This window comes from Bubalus bubalis, chromosome 24 (assembly GCF_019923935.1).
Source record: "Bubalus bubalis isolate 160015118507 breed Murrah chromosome 24, NDDB_SH_1, whole genome shotgun sequence".
Taxonomy (NCBI): Eukaryota; Metazoa; Chordata; class Mammalia; order Artiodactyla; family Bovidae; genus Bubalus; species Bubalus bubalis.
In genome coordinates, this window is record NC_059180.1 from 21,209,769 (window position 1) to 21,236,613 (window position 26,845).

The 26,845-nt window shown below is 48.3% G+C and overlaps 1 protein-coding gene and 1 long non-coding RNA gene across 2 annotated transcripts in view; one reads left to right on the forward strand and one right to left on the reverse strand.

Moving 5' to 3' along the window:
• Positions 1-26,845, reverse strand: part of SCNN1B (sodium channel epithelial 1 subunit beta) — a 35,292-nt gene that overhangs the window by 7,437 nt on the left and 1,010 nt on the right. Inside the window, exons 2-5 of the mRNA XM_006071176.3 lie at positions 17,054-17,372; positions 13,810-14,086; positions 12,548-12,738; positions 2,245-2,348 (exon numbers count right to left, since the gene is read on the reverse strand). Of these exons, the coding sequence (XP_006071238.2) occupies positions 2,245-2,348; positions 12,548-12,738; positions 13,810-14,086; positions 17,054-17,364 (883 nt within the window). The 5' untranslated portion in view covers positions 17,365-17,372. The remainder of the gene's footprint in view (positions 1-2,244; positions 2,349-12,547; positions 12,739-13,809; positions 14,087-17,053; positions 17,373-26,845) is intronic.
• LOC123331543 lies at positions 9,621-16,659 on the forward strand. The gene is made up of 3 exons (XR_006548231.1): positions 9,621-12,468; positions 12,554-12,712; positions 15,874-16,659. It is a non-coding gene; the product is annotated as an uncharacterized LOC123331543 (long non-coding RNA).

A 26,845-nucleotide genomic window follows, 5' to 3' on the forward strand; every position in this document is an offset into this window, starting at 1 on the left:
TGAGGGGAAGATGGGGCGGAGAGCAGCCTGAGCTGGCTGCCCAAGGCTGAGTGCAGACCCATCACCCACTGGTCCCAGGCCCCGCCAGCCAAGGGAAGGCCAGGGTCTATGCAGGAAGCTGGCTCCACTTTACGAAAACCCGGATTTCTTGCCTTTTCTGAGGCCCACTTCCTAGTCTGAGCCAGCACGGTCTCCACTCTGGGCTCTGCCTGCCCCATCTCTACTCCACGGCCTCTTCCACATGGCAGGTAGATCCAAGGCTGCAGCCCAGGCAGCCTCGCCTCTCGTCTCCAGGGTCCTCATTCTCTCTGCTCACCCTCTCAGCTGCCATGCTCCTTCTTACTGCTGGGCCTTCGTCAGGCTGTCTTCTCTTTGGAATGCTGTCTCCAGCCTCACCTTGCACCTAGAAACTCCTGCTCCTCCTTCAGGGCTCAGTCCAAGTATCACTTCCTCCAGAAGCCTTCCCTGACTGTCTAGACTGGGTCTCAGGATCTCTGTCATACTCTCTCCTTGTCCTGGAACTCGCCTTCCAAGTACCTGTCTCACTTTTGAAATTTTTCTTTTATTATCTGTCTTCCTTCCCTACTCCACTGTTCTCTTCTTGAAGGTGGAGACCAGACTCAGTATTTTATGAATCATGGCAGGGGGTGCTTCCCAGATGGTGCCAGTGGTAAAGAACCCATTTGCCAATGCAGGAGATGCAAGAGATGTGGGTTTGATCCCTGTGTTGGGAAGATCCCCAGGTGAAGGAAATGGCAACCCACTCCAGTATTCTTACCTGGAAGTTTCCATGGACAGGGGAGTCTGGCAAGCTACTGTCCATGGGGTCACAAAAAGAGTTGGACACAACTGAGACAGGCAAGAAGAAAGGACTGGGCAGGACAAGAAGCCTAGCATTTATTGAGCATTTGCTGCATACTGAGTGCTGGGCTCAGGGCTTTATTTACATGACCTCACTGAAGCTTATAAGAGGCATATGAGATAGGTACAATTATTGTCCCCATTTTACAGATGAGGAAACTGAGACCCAAAGAGAGTAAGGGACCTTGTCATAGGTCACTCAATGAGGAAGTGGAAGTTGATGGACTTCTACAGGCAGCTTTGATCTTAATCATCAGTCATCACTAGAGAGTGAGTTAGCTGGCATCTCTGTGATGCCCAGTATCCTCAGAGGCTCCGGGGTGGGTGAAGTGTTGGCAGCCCACCCACACCCCTGTAGACCAGCAGCTCTGACAGTTGCTGAATGACATCTGTCTTTTGATGGCTGGGGAGCTCAGAACCTAAGGGTGGGGAGGAAGGATTTGTTCCCCAAGGCCTGGTGCAAATGCTGAGTCCACCAGCTGCTCCCAAGACGAGCAGCTTCTGCCATCAACCACTTCCCTCTTCCTCACTTCTGTTTACTACTTCACCTTCTCTCTGTCTCTCATGAACTGCACAGAAACGAGGCTGACAGTAAGGGCTCTGCCCCAGGCTAACTGTGTGATCATGGCAAAGTTACTTAAAACGTCTCAGAACATCTGCATTTAGTGAGAGTTTGCTGCTGGCCAGGCTCAGGGGCAAGGCCAATTGCTCTGTGCTCAGAGGTCTACCTGCCTTAGGCCAGGATGATGCGATGGGGTCTGAACCATATGCTCTGCTCATTTGCTCATTGTGCAAGAGCAGAAACGAGAGCTTCAAGAAGTTAAGTCTCGGTTCAGCATCACCTGGGGGTAAATGGTGGGGCTGGGATTCCATCTGGTCACAGAAGCCTGTGCTCTCAGCCACTGCTTCCTCGCTTTGCTCATCAGCAGAAGGGGCACACCAGTCACTCACTACCCAGGGATTTTTGCGCATTGGGTTGGGGGACAGCTGAGAAGGCACCTGGCCTTGCCCTGGGGTACCCAGTAGATGCTGCTGCTCTGCATGCCGGCCTCTGGCTAAACTTGGTCCTGTCCTTCAACAGCTGATGGTGTGTGTGCTTGGTGATCACTCAATCATGTCTGACTCTTTGCGACCCCATGGACTGTAGCCCACCAGGCTCCTCTGTCCAAGGGATCCTCCAGGCAAGAATAGTAGAGTGAGTTGCCATTTCCTACTCCAGGGGATCTTCCTGACCCAGGGATTGAACCCACAAGCCTCCTACATCTCCTGCACTGGGCAGGTGGATTCTTTACCACTACACCATCTGGCTGATGGCCATTTGGTCTTTCATCCTCACATGATAGGATTTAAAACCTCATGGCTCTGGCTCCAGGACAGACTTACCAAACTCAGTTCCCGGGTTGGCTGAAGGGAGGGCCTTCTCTGTCATGCCCCAGTTGAAGATGTAACAGTTGCCATAATCAGGGTGGAAGATGGGTGTGAAGTTCCTGAAAGAAACACCATCAGCTGGAGGCCAGGGCCCATCCCCATCCCAGCTGATGTCACCCCCACTGCCACCCCTGGGTGCATGGCAGCAGGGAGCTGGTAGATTACTGCTCAGAGAGGCTCAGGAATGGAGAAGTGAGCGACAGGTCATTCTGTCCATTCCCCTGCAGCCATGCACCCACCAGAGAGGAGATCCCCAGACTCTATTGGGAAAGACAGTGTTCTTTGGGGTAGGAGCCAGGCTCTCTGGCTTAGTCATGAAGCATGAAAAAGAAGTTGCTTTTTGTTTCTTTCTTTCTTTTTTTTTTTTTTGAGGTTAATTTGTGCTTTTATTTGCCAGTGTAATTTAACTACAGTGGCCTGCGAACTTTTTTGATCTAAAAATACAATTTTACATCACAATCCTACAAACATATACACATACATAAGATGTATACATATATAAAAGTAAACCAAAAGTTTTGTCAAAAACATCTGCCCTGAGGGTTATTTATTTATTTTGAGACCCAAAAAAGAAGCTTCTTTGATGTTTTCGGCTGTCTCATCTACAGGGTCTTGTAAGCCATGTGGTCATTTAAATGGTGATCCCCGAAAAGACATGTCCACATCCTAACCCCAGGGACCTGTGAATGTGACCTTATTTGGAGAAGGGATCCTCGCAGGCACAGTTAAGGATTTTGAGGTGAGATTAACCGGTTTTATAACGTGGGTCCTAAATCCACACACAAGTGGTCCTTAAAGAGTCAGCAGAGGAGTCACAGAGGAGAAGGTCACATGAAGACAGAGGCAGAGACTGAGAGGTACAAAGACAGAAGTCAGGAGCGCTGGAGCACATCCCCCCCTTCCCCCCCCCCCCGCCGCCACCGCCCCCCCCCCCCCCCCCCCCCCCCACCGCCCACCGCCCCAGCTAGAAGCGGCAAGAAAGGATTGTCCTCCGGAGACTTGGGAGGGAGCCTGGTCCTGCTAACACCTTGATTTCTGACTTCGAGCTTCCTCTGTGAAAGAATACATTTCTGTTGCTTTAAACCATCCAGTTTGTGGTCATTCGTTGCAGCAGCCACAAGCCCCTAATATAGATAACATGAGTGAGTGGGCAGCTCCAGGCAATGTTTGCTCCACGGAGCTGCAGGATCCAGGCAGGTAGGCTTGTCTGGGAACCCTGGGAACTCAGCTAAGGAGGGAAGAAGATGGAGATGGGGGGTCAGAGGGGGCTGTGAATCAGGACAGGGTGCAAGCAGAGGTCAGGAAAGAGAGTTTCACAATGAGGTGTGAGCCCATCTAGGGTCCTATGTTACAGGGGAATGTTTCCAAGGAACTATTTGATCACTGAACAATAGCACAAAATATTATTATAAAGATATGGAAAAGTGACAGTACAATATCAGTTTCAAATAATTTTGTTCAGTTCTTTTCTATATGGAACTTTTCAAACATAAAAAGTTGAGAGAACAAAGCTCACCACCAGCTTCAACAATCCCCTACAGTCAGCTGTTTCATCTCTACCTACCCCTACTGAAGGTAATCTCAGATATTACAATTTTATTTGTAAACATTTCTATATGTCTATAAATAAGAATGCTTTTTTTTTTTTTTTTTTGGTGCAGGCTTCTCTACTTATACATAGGCTCTCTAGTTGAGATTTTAGTTCCCCTCCAGAGAACCCATACCCCCTGCATTGGAAGATGGATGCTTAACCACTGGACCACCAGGGGAGTCCCCATAAGAACTGCTAAAACACCACTATTACCAGGTTAAACATAACTGATAAAAATTCCTTAATATTATTATACATTCAATTTATATTGTCTCATAGAGGTCAATTTTGGTTTTACAATTTATTGGTTTAAATTAAGATCCAAACGACATTGACATGTGATTGGTTGATATGCCTTTTAAATCTCCTTTAATCTATGGCTTCCTTCAACTGACTTTTTTTGTTGTAAAATAGCTGTTAAGTTCTGGTTTCATCAAGCTAGTAACTGAAGAGCGAGTGATACAATTAGAGGGTCATCATTTTGTTCCCCTGATTTTGGGACCTGTGTGTCCCAGTGGAAGGGCACAGGCTGCCCAGGAAGTGGCTTTGCCAACAAATAAAACAACAACCACAACACCCAGCTGTGAACAGGATCAAACATCTGTCTCTAACTACCATTTACAGCAAATACTGGAGACAGAGGAACAAGTTCAAACATACCGCACAAAGTCAATCTGCAAAATCCAGACTCCAGAAAATAAACAACCCAGTGTTTTCAACAAATAAATTATGAGACAGGGAAAGGGAGGTAACCTTCAGATTGAAAGCAACTTCAAAGACTTGGTTCTATTCCCAACCTGTGGACTTCAATTGGATCCTCATTCAAACAGGCAAACAAAAAAGTCTGACACTCACGAGACTGAACACCACTGGATAGATGATGGTAATGAGGAATCACCGATCGTTTCTTTTTTAAGGTGGCGAAACGGGATTGTGCTTCTGTCAAAAGTCTTTCTCTTTGAAGATACATTCTACACACCATATAGATGAAAAGGATGTGAGATCTTGGATTTGCTTTAATGACAGGATGAGAGTCACACTTATTGGATCTGGGTGGTGGGTCCTCACACCACACACCCACCACCCAGGGGTGAGTCCCTCACACCCTGTCCTATGTGTATGCTCTCAAGTCCTCACGTGTGCCAAGTCACTTCAGTTGTGTTCGACTCTGTGCCACCCCATGGACTGCAGCCTGCCAGGCTCCTCTGTCCTTGGAATTGTCCAGGCAAGAATACTGGAGCGGGTTGCCATTCCCTTCTCCAGGGGATCTTCCCAACCCAGGGATTGGGATGGAACCCACGTCTCTTAAGTCTCCTGCATTGGCAGGTGGGTTCTTTACCATTAGCACCACCTGGGAAGCCCAATTGCAAGTCTCCATAGAAAATAGCATTTAAGGGGACTTCCCTTGTGGTCCAGTGGTTAAGACTCCACACTCCCAATGCAGGGAGCCTGGGTTCAAACCCTGGTCAAGGACCTAGATCCCACAAGATGCAACTAAGAGTCTGCATGCCGCAATGAAGAGATCCTGCATCCCAAGACTAAGGATCCCACAAGCAGCAACAAAGATCTAAGATCCTGAGTGCCAAAAACTAAGACCCATGGAGCTAAATAAATAAATATATTAAAAAAAATGGAACTAGCATTTAAAATGTCTTCGGATGTTTTTATATGGTTTTCTGTTATTTTATTAAAAACAGGAGGGAATAGGGCTCGGTGCATCAGATACTGCAGAAACATACCTGAAATGCTACACTTTCTAAGCTTTCTGTTCCACAGTATTTACTGAGCAAATTTCCCCAGGCCATGCTGAAGATTTCTGTGTATGTTCTTTCCTTTAATTCTTGCAATAACCCCATGAGGTCAGCAGGTATTTGTCCCCATGTTCGGATTAGGAAGCCATTTCCTGTCTCTTTGGTCTCACCCTCTGCGCCAGCCAAATCAGGTGGGTCCAAGGCAGGTGGTGAAACCTGATCCAGGAGCTGACTCTGACATGCACGTGAGAGGCTTCCTCAGCCTCTGAGCTGAGGTGTCCTCCACCATGAAAGACAAACTGCATTTCTCACCCAACGCTTACTGAGTCACGCACTGGGCTCAGGACACGGAGGCCAGCAAGACAGTCCTGCGCTTGAAGCTCATGGCGTAGGAGAAACCACAGAGTGGGGTCATGGCAATTTCTCTTTCCTGCCTGCCTCCTCCACCTCTAAGGCTCCCACCCTGGTCCAGGGCCGCCAGCTCCCCCCAACCCCGATTCCTGCAGGAGCCTCTGCCTCCACTCTTGCTGCCTTACAATCTTCCTCCTTCACAGTGGTCAGGGCAACTGTTTAAACTGTGAATCACGGGCTTCCCTGTGGTTCAGTGGTCAGGACTCTGCCTTCCGATGGAAGGGGTGTGGGTTCTATCCCTGGTTGAGCTAAGATCCCACATGCCTTGCAGCCAAAAAAAGCAATACTGTAACAAATTCAATAAAACTTAAAAAATAGTCCACATTAAAAAAAAAAATTGTGAATCAGCCCACAGCACACCCCTGTTAGAACCTTCCAGAAGCTCCTTGCTGCTCTCAGAATAAAATGCAAATGCCCCACTTGGCTTCCTCCCCCTTGTTCATTGTACTCCAGAGACACCATGTTGTCTTCAAATTCAAGGCCCACTGTTCCTTGTGCCTGGAATATTCTCTGAGCAGATCTTCAAGTGTCTCATTTCTCCTCCTCCTTCAGGTTTCATCTGCCCAGAGACGTCCCCTGACCTCCCTGTGCAAAGTCACCTCCCAGTCACTTGACCATTTCCACCTGCTTATTTCCCTGGTGGCTCAGTGGTAAAGAATCCACCTGCCAATGCAGGAGATGTGGGTTGGGAAGATCCCCTGGAGAAGGAAATGGCAACCCACTCCAGTATTCTTGCCTGGGAAATCCCATGGACAGAGGAGTCTGGCAGGCTACAGTCCATGGGGTCGCAAAGAGTCGGACACAACTTAGCAACTCAACGACAACAACAACATTCCCATGCTGGCATGCATCAGAAGCCGAACTCATCTTCTTGACTTAATTGCTTATCAGCGGCCTCTTGCTTTAGAAAATAATCCCAGGGAGGACAGCTGTCTGTCTGGAGGGAGAAAGAACCTAAAAGCTAAGGGCTCAGGCTTGGGAGCCAGCCTGCCTGAATTTGAATTCTGGCTCTGCCAGTTACTCACTGGTGAGCTTGGGGGAAGTCACTTCACCTCTCTGTGTTTCTCCCCCCATAACACTGGGGTAACAACAAAACCCACCCAAAAGGACTAAGGTGATGGTTGGAAGCTGAGCACACTGAACCACTGAACAAATTCACCCCCGATCCTCAGAGAGTGGCACTTGGTAGACAGACACTCAGTAAATATTTGTTGGATAAATTATAATATGTGATAAGAGTAGCAACAGAGATAAGCCTGGAAGAGTGGACGTGGGGGTGGGGAGTGGGTCAGGGGAGGGTTCCTGAAGGAGATGAGCCCTGAACTGAGACTTGAAGGATGAGTAAGAGGTAGCCGAGCTTTGCAGGTGTGGGGTAGATGAAGGGCACCCCAGGCTGGGGGTGGGAGTGAGAGTGGGGAGGACACCGAAGGTCCAGAGGGAAGAAACCACTCTGGGCGGGCACCGTGGAGTCTCTCTCCCAGGTGGGATCAGGGCTGCGGCCACAAGGGAGGAAATGAGCGGGGAAAACCAGTTGCAGCCGGGCGCCGGGTCTGGAAGGAGAGACCCCGCCCCTGGGACATGGGCACGCGATGTTCCCAAGGAGCTGCCTCGGACACCTACCGCCCAGGAGCGGGAGGTGGCTCTGGGCGCGGCCAGATCCCCTCCTGTCCCGGGTTGCACTCTGAGGCTTGCCAACTATTTGCTTGTTGATAAATGTTCTTTACCTGGAGAGGCTGCTCCCAGCACTGGCCGAGTCTGGCTCCAGAGCTAAGCGTTTCCCTCCCCAAACCTTCCCTAAAACAGAGGCAAGGCATAAAGACAGAGACCAGCAAGCTTTCTGCAAAGACTGGGAGATGGAGCATCCTAGCTGGGAGCCGTACAACGACAGTGTCACTGGGTAGTAGGGTTTAGGGAAGGGAGAAACCGGAGGACCAACCCTTGAAGCAACAACAACACATGTGTGCCTGAAAAAGTGAACGTGAAAGTCGCTCAGTCGTGTCCGACTCTTTGCGATCCCATGGACTATACAGACCATGGAATTCTCCAGGCCAGAATACTGGAGTGGGTAGCTTATCCCTTCTCCAGGGGATCTTCCTGACCCAGGGATCAAACTGAGGTCTCCCTCATTGCAGGCAGATTCTTTACCAGCTGAGCCGCCAGGGCAGCCCAAGAATACTGGAGTGGGTAACCGATCCCTTCTTCAGGGGATCTTCCTGACCCAGGAATCGAACCGTGGTCTGCTGCATTGCAGGTGGATTCTTTACCAACTGAGCTATCAGGGAAGCCATATGTGCCTAGAGCTTGGTTTCTAAATCCCATTCTCCAATAAAAGGACTAGAGCTTCTCAGAGAAATGGCTGATTCTAGGACTGGGGCATCTTTTAGTGCCAGAAAGTAAGGAAGTACTAAAACAATAAATAAATGGATGAGGACATGTCGAAGGGACACAGGAGCCAACTGAAGGAGCTCTCAGTGGCCAACACTGGAAAATTTTGAGTAATAAAATAAATAGTGTGGTATTGGATTACAACCCAAATATACAAGAGTCCATACTAGTATAAATAAATGATTGAGTAAATAAACAAAAGCAGAAGACATTCCGTACAGAAGAATCCCGAATAGTGTCTGTTCCCCTCTCCAGGTTAAGTGGAGTTTAATCTCTCTTCTGGTGCTGCTTCCCCCACCCCACCCCGCAGAGTACAGGCTGAACTTAGAGCTCATGATACAGAGCACGGCAGAGAAGCCCAACACACCCCATCTTAACCAAGGGAGGAGGGTCAACATCATGGTGGTTCTGAGTGGCTAACCTGTACCCCCTGATAGGATGTGACAAGGAAGCCCTCCACCTCTGTGGCCTTCTTCCCCCAAATCCATCTTAGCTGTATAAACCCCAACAGCTTGCTATAAAACAGCTGACCAGAACCCCGAAATGGTCACAGTCATCCAGAACAAGGAAATCTGAGAAAATGTCACAGTTGGAGGGGACGAAGGAGACATGACAACCGACAGCAATGTGGTCTCTTGGATGGAAGCCTGAGCAGGAAAAGATCATCAGGAAAAACAGACAAATCCGAATAAAGTGTTAGGTTTGTTTACTAGTGATGCGGCCAGGTTGGCTTCTTACTTTTGATAGATTACATGGTGACTTAAGATGTTATGGATAGGGGAAGCTGGGTGAGGAGTACCAGGGAACTCTGTGTACTCTCTTTGAAACTTTTCTATAAATCCAAAACTACTCCACAATAAAAAGTTAATCTTTAAATTGCTCCTATAATTCTTAGCACGTGCTAAGTACTGTTCTAAACAGTTTATCTATGTAAACTCACTTAATCCCCATGATAGCCTTGTGAGGTCATTTCACTATCCCTATTTTCCAGATGAGAAAACTGAGACCCAGAGAAGCTAAGCAGTATGCCCCCAAACAGAAAAGTTGAAAGTATTAGTCGCTCAGTCCTGTCTGACTCTTCACAACCCCATGGACTGCAGCCTACCAGGCTCCTCTGTCCATGAGATTTTCCAGGCAAAAATACTGGAGTGAGTAGCCATTCCCTTCTCCAGGGGATTGTCCCAACCCAGAGATTGAACGTGGGTCTCCTGCATTGCAGGTGAGTTCTTTACATCTGAGCCACCAGGAAAGCCCAGCTGGTATTCAAACCCAGGCGGCTTGGTGTCAGGGTCCAAACGTGGCTCATACTTTCCTAAAACTGCAGTGGCTGGACCTTCAGCATTCGCTAATATGAGGCCGAGAGGACGGAGACCAGGACAGAGTAAGGGAGCCAAAGTGTGTGGGGCCCAACACTGGGAGGGCAGAGAGAGGCACGTGTCCTCTGGCACTGAGTCTGAGGCTGATTCAGCAAGATGGGCAACCAGTAGGCTGTGGGACTGACAAGCAGCATGGAGACGGGTGGACCAGGGTCTCCGTGCCAAGGAACCGCCGAAGGCTGAAGAAACAAGCTTGAGGGGAAGGAAGGAAGACGATCTCGATTTCTGATGAGGCGATGAAGTGACGCCAGGTGGGCCTGGCTCAGACTGCCACCTCGGCTACTCACCCGGTGTGTGACCTCAGAGATGTTGCTTAACCTCTCTGAGCAGCGCTGTATCACATAAAACAAGGGCTTGTTGCCAGAGTTAGACTGACTGATTTTGTACATGTAAAGTGCTAAGAATAGCGCCTGGACATAAGAAGGGTGCAATAAGCGTTAGCATCATTACTGAAGAATGAGTTCCTTGTGAAATGTGGGTTTAATGAGAGTAATACTGAGTTCATCACTACTGTCAGCCTGTCACATACATTAACTCATTTAATATTCCAAAGAACCCAGTGGAGTAGGCATAGGCTTTCCAGGTGGCTCAGTGGTAAGGAACCTGGCTGCCAATGTAGGAGACATAAGAGGCATGGGTTTGATCCCTGGGTCGGGAAGATCCCCTGGAGGAGGAAATGGCACCCACTCCAGTATTCTTTCCTGGGAAATCCCAAGGACAGAGGAGCCTGGCGGGCTACAGTACATGGGGTCGCAAAGAGTCAGACATGACTGAGCACGCACGCATATGCACACAGAGTAAGCACTGTTGTTACCTATTGTATGCAGGAGGAAAAAGGAGGCATATCAAGGTTAAGACGCTTGCTTTTGAAGCCACACAGCTGGTAAGACAGAGCAAGGATTTGAACCCAATGGTCTAACTGCAGAGTCCAGCCTTGACCGCCTCACTAGATTTATTCCCCAGTCACAGCCACACCACAGAGTTATGCGGCCAACACCTGGTGCTGCCTGCCCGCCAGCCATCTTCTCAGTCAGCTGACCCAGATAGGGCTGGCTCTGGAGGGCACCATCTTGGCAACATGGAGGCCGTCCCCAGGCTGCCTCCAGCCCTGCCTCAGGCCAGGAAGTCGCTGTGGGCTCTGTTTAGGGACCATGCTGTGTGCAGAACACACATCTTCGAGCCCTGGGATCCCACTAAGAGATGCGCACACAAAGCGCCAGGAACCGGGCAGCAGGTCCCAGTGGATCCTAACAGATCCCACTTTTTCAACTCACTCGCACTTCAGGGCATATTCTGACTGAGCAGATAAGCCATATGTTTTAAATTATCATATTACACCTCTCTCTTTCAGCTGTGAGGTAAAGATGAACTTATAGGCACAGACTGCGTTTACTGGGTACCCACAACCTTAAGGCAGGCTGCCAGGAGTGGTGGGGCAGGTAGGTTCTGAAGCAAGTCTCCCCAGAGAGAGGGGTTGGAACCCAGCCTGCAAAAAGCCAGCGAGGACGTGTGCCATCGGTGGGGGGCCGGCACGCAGTTCCTCCACCTGTAGGTCCTTCCTCTGATTCTCACAAACGCCTGGGCGGGCAGCTCTGCCTGCTCAGGGGGCCTTGACTCCCTGACACGACCTACACCTGCCCTGCGCCTATGCTTTCTGGGGGACAGAATCAGCAGATTCTCGACAGAGGTTTCCGAGGGCTCATGAGCTGACTGACGTGGGCTGAGGCCATAGTCCCTGGGAGTTTGCAACCGGTAGCCTGCCACTCGTCTAAAACAGCAAGATTCGGCAAAAAGTCCTTTTCTCCAGAGACCTGAAGTGTGGGAATCTGAAGCTCCAGACCAGGAGGACGCTAGCGCCTCGGGGAAATGGGACCGGCCAAAGCCCGGGGCCGGACTCAGGGGGGCGGCCGCTACACCAGGAGGTCTGCCACAAGGCAGGAGGGGGCACTGGGGCCTCAGCAGCTTGCCTGTCTGTGCCCAGCCTCCCTTCCTAAGTGACCTGCCCGTAGAGTCTGTCTGAGAGTTGGGGACAGAGCTGGGCGCCCAGTCCCAGGGTCTTGATGGTCAGAAGCTGGAGAGGGGCAGTGGCGAGGAAGGAGGTGGAGATCTGTGGACCATGTGTAAGAGGACCCAGGCTTTTGGAGATAATGCTGCCCTCATCCTGCCATCTTCTCAACCCTGGGGTTGTTTGGGAAAAGGGTGTTTATGACAAAGGCTTCTAGGGCTCTGGTCTAAGCACTGACATGAGCCGATTCATTTATTCTACATGAGACACAGATATGGTTATTGTCCCATCTTAGGGATGAGAAAACTGAGGGCAGTAGATGCTGGGCGTTGGAGGCTAACAGCTCATGGCTGCCCCTTCTCCCGCCTCCTTGCCTGGGAAGTTAGGAGACCCCCAGCCCATGCTCCTGGGGGTGACACACACCCAGGGAGTGACTGATGGGGCCATGTGCAAGGGGCCAGCCTCCGGCTTAAGGAAGGACAGCTCTGCGGTGCAGTTTACGGGGATGACACCTGGGTTAGACGCCACCTGAGGCCACATCCTCCCTTAGCGCCGTCCTCTTTCCCTACAGACTTTCCCTAAAGCGATGCCCTCGGGACGTGATGGGGCCGTCAACGCATCCTCTTCTCAGACTCCCTCTAAGAAGCCGAAGACAGCAGGGTACAGACAATTGGGGTAACCGGCTGAGTGGCCGAGCTGGGGTGTGGACCCCGGTCTCGGGGGGCCCACTGGCTCTCACCTGTAGTTGCAGGGCTCTGCCCCGAACAGGCAGGCCAGGATTAGCCGCTCGGCGGGATAGCCCATGGCCACCAGCTCCTGGTTTGGAACCTGTGCGAAGATGTTGGTAGCCTGCAGCGTGTACCACTCCGTCACGGCCTGGGTGGCGCTGCTGAAGTTCCGGAAGGTACATGTGGTTCCGTTGTGGCTGCACTGTGGGGGGTGGGGGAGGGCAGCAAGAGGGGTTCCTGTGGGTGGGGGCAGCTGCAGGGCCCCCCACCCTGATAGCCAGGGCAGCGAGGGTGCTGCTAGCTGCCCTTCCTCAGGTGGCACCTTGGTGCCAGGGTGGCCAGCGGCTGGGCCGGTGGGCGGTGTGTTGGCACTCATAGTCACAAGGCTTGGGTTGTCCACTCATACACACACAGCATCAGCCACCCCCATATAACATTGCCTTAGGCATGAGCCAACCCACTTGCACACACATCCACACAGTCACGTCCACACAGACATCTTTCTGACACCTGCAGTCACATGATGTCCTGGCGTCACAACTACATACACACGTGCCCACATGCCTCGAGTCACACAAGTGGCCCTACACTCATGCTCATGTAGACACATAAGCAGCAGACACACTTGACCCTCTGCTCCCCCAAATCTACTCCCAGCCCCCTCCCAGACATCCAGAGGCAGCCCCCTGGAGGCTGGGTGGACCATGAAGGACTCAAGACTTCAGGTTCTGCAACCCCTCTCTGATGGGGGAAGATCCTGACCACATATCGGGTATGGGAGGCAGTGGGGAGTGTATAGCCCCAGCCTGGGTCCCCAACCAGGGCGGATCATCAGAATCACCAGGAAGCCCATTAACAAGACAGATTCCTGGGTCTGGGCTCAGAACTGCCCTTTCAGATTCTCCAGGAGTCAGGCCCAGGGCTCTGTGTAGTTACAGAGCCCCCAGGGATCTTGGGCACTGACAGGGAATCTTCTTCCCACCTGCAGGCTTGCGGGTATCCCAGCAGTCCAGTTATGCTTTGGCAATGACTGTACAGCATAGCTGTGGTTTTCTACCTGGCCAATATTTATGCCCCTGTCTTCTGATAATAAGACTTAATTCCTTCTTTAGGAAGCCACCCACCCCTTCCCCCTCGCTCAGTCCATGTAGTCTGATAGAGGCTCAGCTCTCCCCTAGCCAAGACCCAGATTAGTTAAGGAAAGACACTCCCATCGGACTCACTGGAGAGGGCCCATTGTTTGAGCTGTGCCTGGGGAGGGGAACCCACTTACTAGTCTCATGGCTACTTTGCACCTGTGGGCACTGCAGGGCCTTCCTGGTGCTGGGCTGTTGCTTGCTGAGCCATTGAAGTTGTCCTCAAACAGGTCCAGAACCACCGGGTGGTGGGGGTTCTGCTCGTTGATAAAGACCAGGGGCGTGTGGTGCCAGATGGAGAGGTTCAGGGCCCTGGTGGCATTGACCTGGCTGAGCTCGGGACCCAGGATCCTCCCCAGGACTGCCTCCATCAGTTCGTCCAGGTCCTTCAGCAAATGCTGGACTTTGGAGTACCTGGGTGGGGGAGAAGGCCAGTCAGGGGGGCAAGGGGCAGCTGCAGAGCAGAGCGGCCGTAGTCCAGTCCCCTCCTACTCCAGCATGGCTGCCACCACGTGTGAGAAGCCTGCTCCTCCCCGCCCCCAGCGCCCACCTCTCGACCCACCCACCCATGCGTCCATGCCTCCTTCCACCACCTGCTCACTCATTCTTCACCCAGTATTTGGTGAGTATCTACTATGTGTCAAGTACACAGAGGCTATTATACTATGTGCAAGGCACAGAGGATATTATAGCAAACAAGACAGATCGGGTCTCTTTTCCTATGAAATTCACATGCTACAGAGACAGAATCCTAAGAGCTCATGGTTATTGATCCCTCACCATGTGTCAGGTGCTAGGTGTTCCCTGCATCTTCTTTGAGTTAATTTATAAATAAAATTCTACAATGACCCCCCCCCTCCTCCATGTGGATAAAGAAACTCTGGGAGTTGCTGTGATTTCCTGAGCTAACCCCACTGAAGAAGGCGCAGAGCTGAGAACCTGGGTTTGGTGGGCCCCAGTTGGTATCTGTGGGTGCACGGGGTTCAGACTTCTTCCTCCCAGGAGGGGTATAATATTGGAAGAGGAGCAGGTCTGTGATCCTGAGGTCCTAAATCTCCAGCAGCAATTTGGGGAATAGGAGCCAGTTTCAGCAGGGAGAAGACTGTGGGGTTGGGATCCAGGATCTTCTCAGTCCCTGAGGTTCCCATACTGGAAGTAGTGACCAGTCAGTCCGGCAGAAATGTGTCCACCCCAGTGAGTGTTTCCACCAGGCCCTGGGTTGGGGGGCTCCAAGCCCTGCACCCCTGTCACTACAGAACCCAATTTATCCAAGACCCTGCCCAGAGTGTGGTCTCCAGGGTGGTGTGTGTCAACTCTGGCTGGAGGACTTCCTGTAGGAGAGGGCACTAAACCCTGGATATAGGCCCAAGTGCTGGTATGAAGGTGGACAGTGGCCAGAGCTGACATCAGTCGCAGACGCTGACACCACCTGTTCCCTGATCACCAAACCAGCCACCTCTGTGCGCACAGGGAGGGGAGGACTGGGAATGTGCTGGGCTGTGGGGTGGGGGCTGCTATTATAGCCTGGATGTCTACAGCTGCTGTCAAGCTTGGTAAGATCTGGGTTTGAATTCCAGCATGCCACTTAATGGGCTTCCCTGGTAGCTCAGCTGGTAAAGAATCCTCTTGCAATGCAGGAGACCCTGGTTCGATTCCTGGGTCAGCAAGATCCCCTGGAGAAGAGATAGGCTATGCACACTCCAGTATTCTTAGGCTTCCCTGGTGGCTTAGACGTTAAAGAATCTGCCTGCAATGCGGGAGACCCGGGTTTGATCCATGGGTTGGGAAGATTCCCTAGAGAAGGGCATGGCAACTCACTCCAGTATTCTTGCCTGGAGAATCCCCATGGACAGGGGAGCCTGGTGGGCTACAGTCCATGGGGTCACAAAGAGTCAGGACTGAGTGACCAAACACAGCACAGCATGCCACTTAACATCTGTGTGACCGTGGGTAGGTTAACCTCTCTGAGGCTCTCTTCTCTCATCTGTGAAATAGTGGGGGATTAAAACATTTACCCTAGAGGGTTTTTGGAGGATTCAATAGGGTGATGCTTATAAGCAGGGTGTGTTATTATAATTATTAAGAGTTTTCTTGAGTAGCTTCAAAGACCCACCCAAGCAAGGAAGAACAGCCCTATAACCAGAATGAGGTGACTTTCTGATAACTGGAAATGTAAACAGGAAGTATGATTTACCTTCCAGGACCTCCTTTTGGACAAGAACGCTTCCTGTGACTCAGACATGCCGGCTCATTTTTCAACCCCTTGAATGCACCAGGCTCTGTCGCACCCCAGGACCTTTGCATGTGCTATGTCCTCCACTTGGAGCACTCTCTTCCACCCGGCTAATGTCTACTCATTTCCTGGGGCATTTTTCTGTGACCCCCTGCCTTTCTTCAACCGACTAGGCTCGGTCTCCTTGGGTGTCTCCTTCCTAGGCCTTGCCATCCAGTGGTTAAACAGTGGCAGCTCTGGAGTCAGATAAGACCTAGATTCAAATTCCACAGTTGCTCACTGAGTGTCTCTGGGCAAGTTCCCTCACCACTCTGAATCTCCATTTCCTGACCTGTGAACTGGGGCTACTGGAGTAGTGCCCCCCGACCCCAGAGTGGTTGTGTGGATTAGAATGACATGAATTATCCAAAGAACACTCAACATATTGCCTGGCATTTAGACAATATTATGAAATGCACTCAATGCATGGTTGCTATAGATGGCTGGAGGACTTCCTGTAGGAGAGGGCACTGAACCTTGGATACAGGTCCAGTTTAATCCTCACAATGAGAATGATTTCAATGTTTATGGAAGAAAAGATGAACGTCCGTTTTCTCTGGGAGGCTGTGATGAGGACAGGAGGAACTTTGTTTTGGTTACTGATGCATTTCTGGGGCCCCATAACAGTGCCTGGCAATAGTAGTATGTTAGTTGCTCAGTTGTGTCCTACTCTTTATGACCCCATGGACCATAGCCCGCCAGGCTTCTCTGTCCATGGAATTGTCCAGGCAAGAATACTGGAGTGGGTAAGCCATTCCCTTCTCCAGGAGTTCTTCCCGACCAAGGGATCAAACCTGCATTGCAGGTGGATTCTTTACCATCTGGGCCACAAGGGAAGCCCCAATAGTAGCTGGCAATAGTAGGTGCTCAATAAATACACACTGGATCAATAAATAGGCACTAGTGTGAAGGGACTACCAGGTATTTTTGGAGGTTCTTTTTAAGCTGAGGAGGTTTATGAATTTTGAATCTTACTTGCTGCAAAGAGGGAAAGAGACAGAGAGCGAGAGAGAAAGGAGGAAATGGGAAAGAAGGAAGGAAAGCTGGAAGGAAGGAAAATGAAGGGAAGCAGCCCCGCTGAGACCAGCTGTGCTCCAGGGACCACCTACTGGAAGGGGCTGGCGTTGCAGATGGTGACCGCGGGGAAGTCCATGGTCTTGAAGCCGATGGAGAGGGAGACGCTGACCTCCCAGTTCAGGTAGGTCTTGATGAAGAGGCCCCACTGCCAGCAGACGAGGGAGGTGAAGAGCAAGGTGAGCACGAACCACATGGCCTTCTTCTTGGGCCCCTCGCAGATGATGCGCTTGGGGCCGTGGGTGTTGGTGTTATCACAGTACCACACCAACAGCTCCTTGTATGTGTAGCCGGGGCCCTTCTGCAGCCGATGCAGGCCCTTGAGCAGGTACTTCTTCACGTGCATCGTGGCTCCTGCAGAGACAGCCGCGAGAGCCACGTCAGACACCACGCCAGCCTCACGTCCCAGGATCTCCCGGTTGTGACCAGAGCATGGGCACTGGAGACAGGCAGGCTGGCCCTCTTTCCATTCCTCCCCACCTCCCTCCCTTCCATCTTGCCATTTATCATCCAGCCAGCTGGGTGCTAAGTCACTAAAGTCACGTCCGATTTGGTGTGACCCTATGGATTGTAGCCCACCAGGCTCTTCTGCCCATGGGATTCTCCAGGCAAGAATACTGGAGTGGCTTGCCATGGCCTCCTCTAGGGGATTTTCCCGACCCAGGGATCCAACCTGAATCTCTTACAACTCCGGCATTGGTAGGTGAGTTCTTTACCACTAGCGCCCACCCCAAAACCTTTAATAAGTGCCTACTGTATGCCAGGCACTTAATTAGCCCCTCTGAACTCAATGATGAGCAAAATGGACATGGTTTCTCCCCTCTGGGAATTTCCAGCTTAGTGGACAAGTTACTTAAACTCTCAACTTCTTAGGTTCTCCGTCTGCAAAACAGGGACAACTGTACCTAGTTTTTACACGATTGTGAGAGGAGGGTGAAATTGACTAATGCCTAAAAGGTGCTAAACACAGTGCCCAGCACAGACTAAGTGCTCAGTATGTTGGCTACCTCTAAAGCAGCTGTTAGTGCTGAGACAGACATCAATCATATAGCCCATCAGAATGAGTAGTTAGGAAATGTGACAGGAAGGATGGGGACCCTGAGTGCCCAGAGGCAGGAGACGGCGGTGGTTAAGAATGAGGACTCTGGAGCAAAATGCCTGGCTTTGAGTCTCGGCTCTGCTACTTTCTAGCTGGGTGACTTTGAGCAAATCACTGTCTCAGTGGCTCAGTTTCCTCGTCTTATAAAATGGAGACAATAACGGTCCCCACCTCACAGGGTTGCCGTGAAGACTGAAATGAATGAAAATACAGAGTGTCGATTAAGGCCTGGCACCTAAGCGTCAGCTACCATTTTTACAAATAAATATAACTCCTCCTAAATCTGGAAGTGAGTTCTTGGAGGAGTTGAAGGGGAGGGCAGGAGAGGAGTGGTGGAGGGCAGCGGGCAAGCCTTGTGGGCCAGGCTGAGGATCGGGGTTTCAGCGGAGGTGAGACGCTGTCAACTCTGCAGTGTGAAGAGATCGCCCACCCAGCTGCTTGGTGGAGACGGACCGGAGTGGGTGAGGGTGGTCCAGGAGCCCTGGGTGCTAGCTGAGGTTCATCCAGCAATGGGAAACCTTCCGAGACTATTTCCCACCTGTGTGAGCAGACGGGGTTCTTGGGATGTTAACCAAGAAACTTGTCAAAGAGCCTGGCAGATGATGGTGTCTCAGGAAATAGCTGCTTCCTCCTTCCTTCTCCCCAGATACAGAGCTAGAACCTGCTGCAGGAGCACCCCAGCCCCATCCCTGGAGCCCCAACAGGCCAAACTTCCTTTGTGAAGTTGTCCTGACTCCCTGGCTGGAATGACCCCTGCCTTCCTCTTAGAGCCTCTGTCTCTCTGGGGGCTCTGCAGTGGGCAGGGCGGTACCTGCTTCCCAGAACCCCCTCCCCCAGCTCTGATGTTCCCACATGAACCCCTCCCCCAGGCTCAGTGGGTGTGGGTGGCCAGGCCACCATGCCTAGCTCTGGGGCATGGGTCTCACACAACCCCAGTTTGGACCGTTGGAATTCAGTTCTGTTACTTTATACTGGAGTAACCGAGGAAGTGTGGGCTTGCCAGGTGGCTCAGTGGGTAAAGAATCTGCCTGCAATGCAGGAGATAAAGGAGACGTGGGGTCAGTCCCTGAGTCAGGGAGACCCCCTAGAAGAGGGCATGGCAACCCACTCTAGTATTCCTGCCTGAAGAATCCTCCCCACAGACAGGGGAGCCTTGTGGGCTACAGTCCATGGGATGACAAAGAGTCAGACACAACTGAAGTGACTGGGCCCACATGCATCCAACTGAGGCAGCAGCCTCCCTTTTAGCTAAGACTACTAAGCTGGTGGTATTTGGCATCACAAATGGGGAGACTGCCTGAAAAGAAAGCCAACACAGAGGAAAGCAGAGCCATGAGACTGAGATTTCTGACATCATCATTTGAACACCTGGATCCAGCCATTGCTGAAGCCATTTATTCCTGGACTCAGCAGATATGGGAACCAGTAAATGCTCTTACTCATGCTGATACAAACTGGATGTCTGTCATCTGCAACCAATCGAGAAAGAAATTCTCCTCGTTCTACTCTGTCATACTTACGTGTCCTGTGGCTTGTCACTCTCATGACGTCATAAGCCCCCCGAGGGTAGCAACGCTGTATTCCTGACAAGCCCAGCACAATGCCTGGGACGCTTCTGAATATTGAAATCAATGATGCCAGACCTTGATATCTAAACAGAGATCTTAAACTTACCCAAGCTTGCTCACTGCTGACCTAATTTTCTGGCACAGGAACACTCCTCACCTTCCTGGCCAAGGCACTAAGGGCTGTACTCGCTAACCTCACCATCTCTGCTCTCTGATGGAATTCAAGCTCCATGTGCCTCTCCAGGCCATCATGGCTGGAGGACAGATGTTCACAGACTAATCCAACCCCTCTTTTTCCCAGAGAGCCCATTCCCTGCTCTGGCATAATAAAGTAATAATAATTATAACAACAACTACGAGAATAACATCAAAGTACTGAGTATTTACCATGATCCAGGCACTGCAGTTTGCTTCTTATGTTACTTCATTCCTGTATATTATAATCCACAACTCTAAACCTGGAAAGACTTGGGGCTTCGTCTGTTTTGTATGGTCCAGCACCCCAAGGCCCAAGAGCTGAAGAATACATTAGGCTCCAAGAAAAAATTGTGGAAGAAATTGATCCAGGGTCTCTCTGATATTTACTCTCGTGCATTCTCCTTTAACTATTCTGATTCGGTCAAGAAGAAAGTCTTAGGTCACTAACATCCGTCTGAAAGTGAAAGTGTTAGTTGCTCAGTCGTGTCCAACTCTTTGTGTCCCCATGGACTGAAGCCCACCAGGCTCTTCTGTCCATGGAATTCTTCAGGCAAGAATACTGGAGTGGGTTGCCATTCCCTTCTCCAGGGGATTTTCCCAACCCAGGGATCGAACCTGGGTCTCCCGCATTGTAGGCTCCATTTACCATCTGAGCCACCAGGGAAGCCCATCCATCTAAGCCCCTCTAATCTCCCAGTTTAACAATGAGACCTCAAGCTCAGAGCCTTGTCCGGCAATGGTTGTTGTTGTTGAGTCGCTAAGTCGTGTCCTACTCTTTACCACCCCATGGACTGTGGCTGCTAGGCTCCTGTGTCCTCCTCTATCTCCTGGAGTTTGCTCAGGCAAATGTATCTGGTATCAACAACCTTCTGTTTTCATTGGGCCTTTTTTTTTTAAATTTAAATTTATTTATTTTAATTGGAGGCTAATTACTGTACAATGTTGTATTGGTTTTGCCATACTTCAACATGAATCCGCCACAGGTGTACACATGTCTCCCATCCTGAACCCCCCTCCCACCTCCCTCCCCATACCATCCCTCTGGGTCATCCCAGTGCACCAGCCCCAAGCTTCCTGCATCCTGCATCGAACCTGGACTGGCGATTCGTTTCTTATATGATATTATACATGTTTCAATGCCATTCTCCCAAATCATCCCACCCTCTCCCTCTCCCACAGAGTCCAAAAGACTGTTCTATACATCTGTGTCTCTTTTGCTGTCTCGCATACAGGGTTATCGTTACCATCTCTCTAAATTCCATATATATGCGTTAGTATACTGTATTGGTGTTTTTCTTTCTGGCTTACTTTACTCTGTATAATAGGCTCCAGTTTCATCCACCTCATTAGAACTGATTCAAATGTGTTCTTTTTAATGGCTGAGTAGTACTCCATTGTGTATATGTACCACAGCTTTCTTATCTATTCATCTGCTGATGGACATCTAGGTTGCTTCCCATGTCCTGGCTATTATAAACAGTGCTGCAATGAACATTGGGGTACAACATCACTCATTATCAGAGAAATGCAAATCAAAACCACTATGAGGTACCATTTCATGCCAGTCAGAATGGCTGCGATCCAAAAGTCTACAAGCAATAAATGCTGGAGAGGGTGTGGAGAAAAGGGAACCCTCTTGCATTGTTGGTGGGAATGCAAACTAGTACAGCCACTATGGAGAACAGTGTGGAGATTCCTTAAAAAACTGGGAATAGAACTGCCTTATGACCCAGCAATCCCACTGCTGGGCATACACACTGAGGAAACCAGAATTGAAAGAGACACGTGTACCACTGGGCTTCTTTTTAAGAGGGATCTTCTGTTAATAAACAAGAGACACTGGCTTTTGCTTTAGGTTCATAGATACACGTAAGTTAAAAAAAAAAAAGAGAGAGAAATTGATTAAAATATATTGATTAAACAATAGTATTACATGCAACAAGAACTGTGACTGGTAGGTAAATAATAGAAGTTTGTTGAGTACTGTCTTATCACCTAACTAGTCTGGGACATTAGCCAAGTTAAAATCAATAAATGCTATAAATAACTTTATGTTGTTTTTGTCAGATTTCACCTCCAGGGTGATAGGTGGCCTGTGTTTGGAATGTATACACAGCTTGTGTAGAAAGGTTTGAATTAGCTTACAGCTTAAACCAACCCAAACAAGCCAAGCGGAGACCAAGTCCAGGTATGAACTCGGGAAGAGCGGATGCAGTCAGTCATGCTTCAAGAGCCACAGATTATTATCTATAGATTGTCCTTGAACTTGTGGTAACATTCCTGGCAGCAAATGCAGAAACAATAGATGCTGTGTACAACCATTTCTGTTTTCTTCTAAGAGAAAACATCTGCTCACTTTCAGACACAAATTGCACTTGGGATTTGACTCAGTGTCCTAGGGGATGGATAAGGAGAAACCCAGTGTGTGTCTCTACTTATTATTTTGACAAAAGACACATAAATATTGATACTATTTAATATGGTCAATTCTTCTGAGCCTTCCATTCAATGTTGCAAATGGATGACCCATGAGCTGTATCGGGTTTGCAAGAGTTTTTGTTGTTGTTAGCAATGCGTGCACGCTTAGTCACTCAGTCGTGTCCAACTCTTTGCAACCTCATGGACTGTAGCCCACCAGGCTGCTCTTTCCATGGGGATTCTCCAGGAAAGCATACTGGAGTGGGTTGCCATGCCCTCCTCCAGGGGATCTTTCCTACCCAGGCATTGAACCCAGGTCTCCTGCATTGCAGGAGGATTCTTTATCATCAGAGCCACCAGGGAAGCTGCACAGTATTTTTAAAAATATATAATTTCCTTTTGTAAATAACAGTTTTGTTGAGATAGAATTCACATACTATATAACTCATCCATTTAAAGTGTAGATTCAGTGGGTTTTAGTATATTCACAGAGTTGTTCATCCATCACCACAATATATTTTAAAACATTTTCATCTCCCCTTGAAAGAAACTGTACCCATCACCACTCACTCCCCACTCCTTCCTCTACCCTACCCCACCTCCAGGCAACCACTGATCTATGTTCAGTCTCTATAGATTGCCTATTCTGGACATTTCATATAAATGGAACTATATATTATCTGGTATTTTGTGACTGGTCTTTCACTTAGCATAAAGTTTTAATCTTCATGATGCCCAACTTGTCCATATTTCCTTTATTGTTTATGCTTTGGTGTGGTATCTAAGAATTCATTGCCTAACTCAAGGTCATAAAGAATCATTCCTATGATTTATTCTAAGAGTTTCATAGTTTTAGATCTTGCTTTGAGGTCTTTGACCCAGTTTGAATTAATTTTTGTGTATGGTGTGAGGTAGGGGTTCAGTTTCATTCTTTTGCATGAGGATAACCACTTACGCCAACACCAAGACTATTCTTTCCCCTATTTAACTGTCTCAGTGGCCTTAGTGGTTTGTTTTTTTTTTAATTTAATTTAAAGAAAACTTATTGGGAGGTGGGAGGGAGGTTTAAAGTGGGAGGGGACATATGTATACTTATGGCTGATTCATGTTGATGTATGGCAGAAACCAACACAATATTGTAAAGCAATTATCTTCCAATTAAAAATAAATAAATTTTCAGAAATAAATAAAATAAAAAATAAAGAAAACCTCAATAAGTGGAGATATTCATGGATCAGAAGTCTCAATATTGATAAGATGTCAGTTAACCGCAAATCAATCTCTAGAATTAATTCAATTTAAATCAAAATCCCAGCAGACATTATGTAGAAATTGACAAGTGATTCCAAACATTACATGGAAAAGTAAAAACACTAAAATAGAAAAAAAAAAACTTTTGAAAAAGAACAAAGTTGAAGGCCTTAACTTACTATAAAGTACAGTAATCAAAAGAGTGCAATATTGGTGTGATGATAGGCATACTATATAGACATATTAGTGGATGGGATGGAATAGACTCTAGAAATAGACCTACAAAGGTGCCAAGGTAATTCATGTAGAATGGATAATCTTTTCAACAAAATATGCTGCAATAATGGATATCTTTATAAGAAAAAGGAATCTCAACTCCTACTTCACACTAAAGATTGACTTAAAATGGATCTGAGACCTAAATACATGTGCTGAAACTGTAAAACATCCAGAAGAAAGTATAAGAGAAAAATTGGTCCTGGGGTAGGCAAAGGACCTTTTGGATAGAACACTAATATTATGAATGATAAAAGAAAAAAAAATTGTCCTTTATTAACTAACTAATTCTTCTGCTTTTCAAAACACTTTCAAGGAAATGTAAGGGTAAGTCACTGGGAGAAAATCCTTGTATGTCTGACAAAGAATTTGTATGCAGAATACGTAAACAACCCCTATAACTCCACAATAAGACAACCCCTCCCCTCCGAAAGGGAAAAAGATTTTTAAAAAACCTTTCATAAAAGAAGATATATGAATGGCTCATATGGGCATGAAAAGATGCCTAACACCCTTAGTCACTGGGGAAATGCAAATCAAAACCACAGTGGGATACCATTTCGCACCCACTAGAAGGACTGACAGTATCTCGTGTTAGGGAAGATGTGGGGGAATCAGACTCTCCTACATGACTGGCTGGAATGCAAAATGGTACAGTCACTCTGGAAAACTTTGGCAGTTTCTCATAAAGTTAAACAGGCACTGATCATACGACCTTGCAGGGCCCCTCTTATTTGTCCAAGAGAACCAAAAACATAGGCTCACACAATGATGTGCACATATATACTCATAGCAGCCTTGTTCATTAATACTAGCAGCCTTATTCATTAATAACCCCAAACTGGAAACAAGCAACTGTCTACCAACAGGTGAGTGAATAAACTGTTTCATATCCATACAATGCAATACTATTCAGTGATAAAAGGAACCAACTACTGATACATACAATGACATGGATGGATATATTTTTAAAAAGCTATTATGCTGAGAAAAAGAAGCTAGACACAAAAAGGATACATACCATACAATTCTATTTATATGAAGCCCTGAAAAAGACACAACTAATCTACAGTGATAGAAAGCAGAACAGTGATTTTCTGGGCCTGATATGAATAGTGGATCCACCCAAAGTGTAAACCAGGGAGACTTTTGGAGGTGATGCAAGTTTTGCATATTCTATGTCTTGAGTGAGATGGTGGGTAATTAGATGTATGCATTTGTAATAACTCATCAAATGCTTGGAGAAGGCGATGGCACCCCACTCCAGTACACTTGCCTGGAAAATCCCATGGGCGGAGGAGCCTGGTGGGCTGCAGTCCATGGGGTCACTAAGAGTCAGACATAACTGAGGGACTTCACTTTCACTTTTCACTTTCATGCACTGGAGAAGGCAATGGCAACCCACTCCAGTGTTCTTGCCTGGAGAATCCCAGGGACATGGGAGCCTGGTGGGCTGCCATCTATGGGGTCGCACAGAGTCGGACACAACTGAAGTGATTTAGCAGCAGCAGTAGCATCAAATGCTAGTATTTTGTCTGTAAATTACATCTAAATAAAGTTTTAACAAAACATTTAAATCCATGCCATCTCAAAATTATGCAAGTTCACATTTTTAAGAAATAAAGATTTTCTTCAACTTTTAAAAAATCAGAAAGATTTGATAATTGTCCCCACATGGCAGTTTCTTCTAGAAAAATCCTCCTTAGCCTGTGCTCCCCAGTTCACTCCAATTCTCCCCATTTTTCTGTTTTCTTATATTCAGCTCAGCTCACTTCACTCTCTTTTTAACTCCCTGCCTTGGCTTATGTGGACATCTGACTCTGTGACCCCTATAAATTGTAGGTCAGATGCTATCATTAAAATCCCCTGTACTTAATTTTTCAGCAAAACCTCAATTATCCAAGATTATCAGGGAATAAGAGTTCTGGGTAGCTGGATTTTTATAGTTAATTGAAGGTTAACCTGAAAATGGACTGGACTCTGGATATTGAAAAAATCTTTCATGTTTCTGCCTCTTTAGCCCCAGGGCATGACTGACTCTTTGTTCTTGAGGACTTAGCCAGGTCAGAGCAATTGATGGGGCTCACTGTACCAGGCTGGAGAGGGTGAAGGAGAGTTTTAGGGGGGCAGTTGGAATTGCTCCAAGGACCAGGACATTCCCTGGATGTCATTTTTGTTCATAAATGCAAATGTGCCCATTCCAGACACCTAGATTTTGGCCTCTAAATACCATTCTCGACTAAAATGAACCAGGGCTTATTAGAAAAACTGCTGATACGAGTTTTGATGCAGGAAATGTACAAGATGAGCCTGAGATCTCTTACCGTACCAGAAAACAAAGGAAGCTATTAAAGACTACTTGCTGCTGTTTAGTCGCCAAGTTGTGTCCATTCTTTTGTGACCCTGTGGACTGTAGCCCGCCAGGCTCCTCTGTCTATGGGATTCTCCAGGCAAGAATACTGGTGTGGGTTCCCATTTCCTTCTCCAGGGGATCTTCCGGACCCAGGGATCAAACCCATGTCTCCTGAATTGGCAGGTGAACTTTTTACTACTGAGCCATCAGGGAAACCCCATCAAAGACTACTCGGGCAGGTCAAAGGACTCCTTGAAGGGATTTTTACTGGCAAAGATGGGACAATTTGAACATCTTTAAAAAGAAAGTATGGGATTAATTGAAATATATATTAAATGCATAAAAACCCATGAGTTCATAATAATACTGAAAAAAAGAGGGAGTAAGTAGAACATTAATGTTATTTATAAATGTCATTAATAAACGGGTCCCCTACAGGTTGTTGTACCTACATTAGGGGCACTAACAGATATTATATGTTCAATAAATTCCTTAATTTTCTGCAAGGATCTGTAAAGTTGAAAACCCAGCCTGTTTCTGTATGGTCCTAAGGCTCAGAATACTTTTTATGTTTTCAATGCATGCATGCATACTAAGTTGCTTCAGTCGTGTCCAGCTCTGTGTGACCCCGTAGACAGCAACCCACCAGGCTCCTCTGTCCACA